The 5,593-nt window shown below is 41.3% G+C and overlaps 1 protein-coding gene across 1 annotated transcript; it reads right to left on the bottom strand.

The window, feature by feature from the left end:
* Positions 1–3,907: 3,907 nt before the first annotated feature.
* On the bottom strand, positions 3,908–4,672 carry olig1 (oligodendrocyte transcription factor 1; the record flags this gene model as incomplete). Its single annotated transcript, XM_083908306.1, has 1 exon — positions 3,908–4,672. The coding sequence occupies one exon, from the start codon at positions 4,670–4,672 to the stop codon at positions 3,908–3,910; it is 765 nt and encodes a 254-aa protein (XP_083764432.1).
* Positions 4,673–5,593: the final 921 nt, after the last annotated feature.

Here is a 5,593-nt window from a genome sequence, read left to right as displayed (position 1 = left end):
TTGATTATATAATATTAGCACATGAAAAGCAAATTATTCAGCCATTCAACTTAAAATTAGCGCTGCACTTTGCCTCTATGACAAATCATTTGCAACACTTTGGAGATCATGTTAGATTTTGTAAAGACAGTACAACTCCAGTGACCACACACCATCTCTGGCCTTCGATTGGGGTAATGAGGTGATGGCTGATGGTGGCCTGTAAAGTTGTAATGAGGGCCGCGGCGTGAATGGGACAGAGGGCTGGAATGGGTGGGAGCGAACACGATGCTTAATGAGTGGGCCGGCGGGCTCAGTGGTAACCCCGTTGTATCGGCTCAGGTCTGAAACAGAATGGGGTGACACAGGAGATCAGGAATTTCAGGGTGGGACAGCACAGGAGGGCCTGATGTTATTTAGTGAGGGAATGAATAAAAGCTGGGTTAGAAAGTAAATGGGGGTCCTGACCAGCCCCTGTGCTCCGCTCATTGTGGAGATGAAATTTATGGCTTAGGACTTCCTAAGCCAAGGACTCCCCACGTTGACTGGTTAAGTGCTGTGAAACAGTACGACAAAGGCTGAAGGCAAATAACACTCGGAGATGAGAGGCTACGGGAGAGAGAACAGTGGAAGACAATGTGTACAATCCACATTAGAGACACATGTTTGAGCATAAAGCGACTAATTGGTTACACAACAACATGCTTCGGCTGAGATCAGAATGGTACACACAGATGTGAGTCAAACGTGCAAAAGTCTCCGTCGTCGCTTCTGTGAAGATTTAATGAATCGTAAAAATCCGTACATATAAAAGGACATAAAGTTTAAGACTGGTTCGACACATAAATACTCGGATTGATCCACCCACACCTTCTCCCTCATTAGCCTCGTGACAATGACACCTGAATTCTTCCCAACGCACAAGATTCATAAATCCTGTGACTGTGGTTTGAATTGAGGCACAGTGTGGTGGACATTTGGTGAAACGAGTGATGCTGTCACTTTTCTTAAAAAAACTTTGGCAACTTAACACAGGGAAGAAGAAAAGTTGGACCAAAATATGATAAAAGTTTCAACTATTGTAATTTAAGTTTCAGCACTAAGTCTTAATATTGTGCATCTATTCCACAATAAGCTAATTTCTTGGATTTTTTGGAATTAGATCATTGTGATGACCCATTATAGCCCATTTCATTTACATTTAGTTGATAGGAATAGGTTCTGTGGAGGTTCAAGAAGGTTAATGTGAGTTTAAGATGCTTAAAATACATCTAATAGTATTCTCATAGTACTCCTTTTTCAACTTTTACACAAATGTGCACCTACTGGATTCAAGTCCTTGCCAAACATGATCACACAAACCAAAAGTCATTGTCAAAGAAGCTATTATTTTTGTAAAATAAGTTTGAATGATTTTTATTACTATTTTATTATTTTTTTTGAATTTTTTTGACATTATTATCTGACCTTAAAATACAACCCTATGATTGATTCTGATCATAATCACGTACTAATGTATTTGTTAAGCATTTAAACTTATTTTTTATCTTCTTATTTTACAAACATGACTTCTCAGTAAACAAGTACTGAAATTACTGAAGCTGAATTTTGGAAATGTGCTGTTTTCATGTCTTAACTATGGCTAATATCTATTGTTTTACAGTTTGATAGGTGTTTCTTTTTTTTGCACTGTTTGTTATAATGTTCTACTATTCTATTTGTTATTTGTTGGTCCGCTTAAATAAAGGAAGATGGACATTTCTACACTTCTATAGAAATAATAAAAAGCCACAGGTTTTGGATGTTCTGTGCATGTGTGTGTGCGTGTGTTCACTGCATTGTCTTACGAGCTCTCCTCGCCCCATTGAACAACAGTGATGAAATGGAGATGAGTTAAAGTGCTCACACAAAGACTGACCAGACCCCTGCGTTGCTGCAACAATGAAACCACCAAATGCAAGAAAGTGAGAGCCTCTTGGAAAAAAACAGAGAGAAAGAGCGGAGAACGAGAGGGGGGGGAGAAATTAAGGAGGCCGACTTCTTGTAAAAGGGGAGAAGGAGGGCTGAACCATCCTGAGAGCAGGAGGAAATAGCTGGTGGGCAAAGGTAGCAGAATAGAGAACGACCCGGAGAAAATAGCAAGGTAGCTAATCCCTCCGGAGACATAAAGCAGCTATATGTAAATGAAAGATGTGAAGTTTGGCCATCTTACTTTGATCTATGAATCAGGCTCTCCCAGCCTCCCCCTCCTGCCCTCCTTCACTCTCACCCTCTTCTCCTTCCATCTTTTCCTTGTAAGAAAATCAAGCATTATTTGGCTTAATCTCACTTAATGGCATCCAGCTCGTCTTTTGTCCTTGCTGATGCTGACAGATTCCCTTCCTTTCATTCACCACTATTCACATATCTACCCTCTATAATCCTCTTATTCCGGGGTGGCAATTATTTTGAGTATTTTATCAGCATTATGATTATGATTATTTTCATTATTATTATTCATGCAGGCCATGCTGAGGGCCAGGTTGTGGCAGAGAATATCCCCCCTCCTACCAGTGCCTCTTATTCTCACTCAGAATGAGGCTGCCTGCTTTCTTCCAGAGGGGTGGCGAGTTTGCAGGAGTGAACTCCATTCAGGGAGACACATTTTCTGGGCGTTTGAACATATTGTGGAGTGAGTGTAATGAGTAGCACCAAATCACCCGTCCTGGCTCCTCAACACAGAGAAACATCAAGAATTTGAGCATAGAGGAGAAAGAGGGGGCTAATAATCAAAAGGCCTCCTTTCTGTGGAGCAGTAATTACACGGGTGGGTTTTGATCTTTTGCTTGTTGGAGCAGTGAATAGAGGGAGAGATGAGGACTGTTTCACTATTTTGAGGTGGTGTGGAGGGCGGAGGGAGCTTTTTAACTAAGCATCTTGGCCGAGTCTGAAGTGTATTAGAAATTATAATGTCCAACATCCAGTGAACAAGGTTTAGTTTTTCCTCGTTCAGTTAATTTTTTTTTCCCCTCCATGTTTTGTGGGCTATATGATCATGACGTCACACAGTGGTATGAGAAAGACTAATTGTGAAATAAATAAACTAAGTGGAAATTTAAACTTTTCTGCAAGATTACTGGTTCATTAAAAGGTCAAATGAGTCCAGCAAAATGTCACAAAAGACGAGTTGTTGCATCACTATACAATGATGTGCGATCTCAGATTATTGTGTGATGCACAGCATGTCCAAGAGTCACAAAATATATACATTACAGTATGCATACATAATATAATAATACATGTGCTAATGTTCACACTGAGTCAACAGGACCATTGGACATTTTCACCTTTAGTTCGTTTTAATATGTTGTTAAATTATTTATAGCTCATTGCCCTTGTCTGTATGCATAACATTTATATAACATTTATTTTTAACACAGATTCAAAACAAAATGTTATTTTGAAATTACTGACGTTTCCTGATACCTGCACTTCAAAATGTTCATTTTATTTAAAATTATTTCTTCCCTATTCAAATATTGAGAGTCACTGCTAAATTTTGCATGTATACTTGCTCAAAAGAACATTGTCTGGTTGGACTGACAATGCTCAAAAAAATATTAATGGATACAGAAATTTATAAAAGGCTAAATCTGATTTGCATTTTAATGTCTTGTAAATACATCAGTACAAAGTAGAATGAGACATTTATTTTCCTATGCAACAGCATTATACTTATACTACATTTAATATGTGTGATTTACAAAGCCAGCCTTGACAAATATAAAAAGGTTGCATTTGATTCAAAGTACAATTGTGAGTATATATTGTAGTAAAATATTATAAAATGTGTTAAAAATGTTAGAAAAATAACTTCATATAAAAACATTGCATACACGTAACAGTCATTAAGTCCTTTCTTTCAGATTTTGTCTTCAGCTTCAAGATGTCACTTTGGGAATCTGGGGACCGGGGTGGAATGGCTGAACCTGGGCAGTCTGCAGACTCCACAGGGGCACAGGGGCCCACCTGAGCTCCACTGCACTGGGGCCAGTGATGCTTCCATGGGGCCTGGGGACAGCAGTGGACATTTAGCTGCAGACGATGAAGTGGAGGACGAAGAGGAGGGGGGTGATGAGGCAGCTGTCGAGCTGAGGAGAGATTCTTGGGTGAGGAGAAGCTGACTGGGCCCGGAGATGAGAGGCCACCCTCCAGTGAGCAGCAGCCGAGGAACTGGCCCTGTGTTAATCCCCATCCCGACGCTCACCTCTCCCAGCAGGCGTCGCATCTCCTGCAGAGATGAACCCAGGAGAAGGATGTAATTCCTGGCCAGGACCAGGGTGGAGATCTTGGAGAGCCTGCGGCCAGGTGGAACTCCAGGCTGGTGGGACGGAGGGGAGGCAGAAGAAGGTGAAGAGGCATAGGGCACCATGACCTCCCTCAGAGCGTCCATGGCAATGTTCAAGTCCTGCATCCGCTTCCTCTCTCTGCTGTTAATCTTCCTCCTGAGCTCGTGCTGCTCTTCAGGGCTCAGCTCTCTCTGAGGTTTGGTTGATCTTTGGCTGCTCTGAAGGTCCAGCATTGGTGCAGAATGTAGGCGGGAGCTCAGGTTGAACCCTGGAGGGCAGTGGGGTAAGTCCTGTACAGACCCGGGGCCACATAGAGAAAGAGACTGCTCCTGGGCCCTGATCACTGGGTTTGACAGCATGTTCATCGTCTCCTCAGATATTAGTGGTCTTCAGAATTGTAGTCCAGCGTGGTCCTCTTCAGCCAAAGCAATACTTCACTTCAGCTTTTAAAAAAATCCCCAAATCTGCAAAAAAAAAAACAGCCTTTATTCTCTCCACCTGTTGATAGCCCTTGGCAAAAAAAAAAGAAATGCCATCCAACTCAATGATGAACACAAAACACTTCCACTATTGGCTTCAGAGGTTTCTGGTGGCACCGGTGAGTGGCAGCTCAGTTTTGTCTCATTTCCACAGCTGTGTGTGGCAGGAATGGCAGCTCACACTGTGGAAAAGTGAGCTAAATGCTCCCTTCATGACTCCCACCTCAGCTCAACTCCTCCCCACAACATAATGTGCTCATTGGAAACACACACATGCACAGCTGACTTTTTGACATTTGGTTAACTAGTAGATGGTGATAACACCAACAGTATCCCACTGACAACTGGCGCAGTTAAAAAATCTATTAAATATTTATGAATTTAAAAAACAGACACAATCCAAGTACAATATTAGTACTTGGATTGTTTTTTTGTTTTTGTTTTTGTTTTTACGATGTGGATTATTTATAGCTCAAAAGTACACATTATATTCAAGCCATTGTCAAATTAGTTCACACAATGATGATGAAGCATATCAATACCACACAACTCAGTCTCTCTGAAAAGTGCTGTGGACTATGACTGAATACACAAAGAGGCAAAAAGTTTTAGTAGTGAATTCTGCCACTCATGTTGATGGAATACATGCAATCGAGAGTAACAGGTACTCACATGAGAGGAGAGTTTTACAACATCAGTGAGTCAGGTTTAACAAGGACCACCTCTTACAGGCTACATGACAATAACTTCTACTGTGACATTCTTGTGTGCTCATTCACGTTTATAGTAATCCTGGTCCTCTCTCCG

This window comes from Microchirus variegatus (assembly GCF_963457635.1).
Source record: "Microchirus variegatus genome assembly, chromosome: 22".
Lineage (NCBI taxonomy): Eukaryota > Metazoa > Chordata > Actinopteri > Pleuronectiformes > Soleidae > Microchirus > Microchirus variegatus.
The sequence above is the reverse complement of the archived record's forward strand: the minus strand, read 5'-3'. Positions and strand labels throughout refer to the sequence as shown.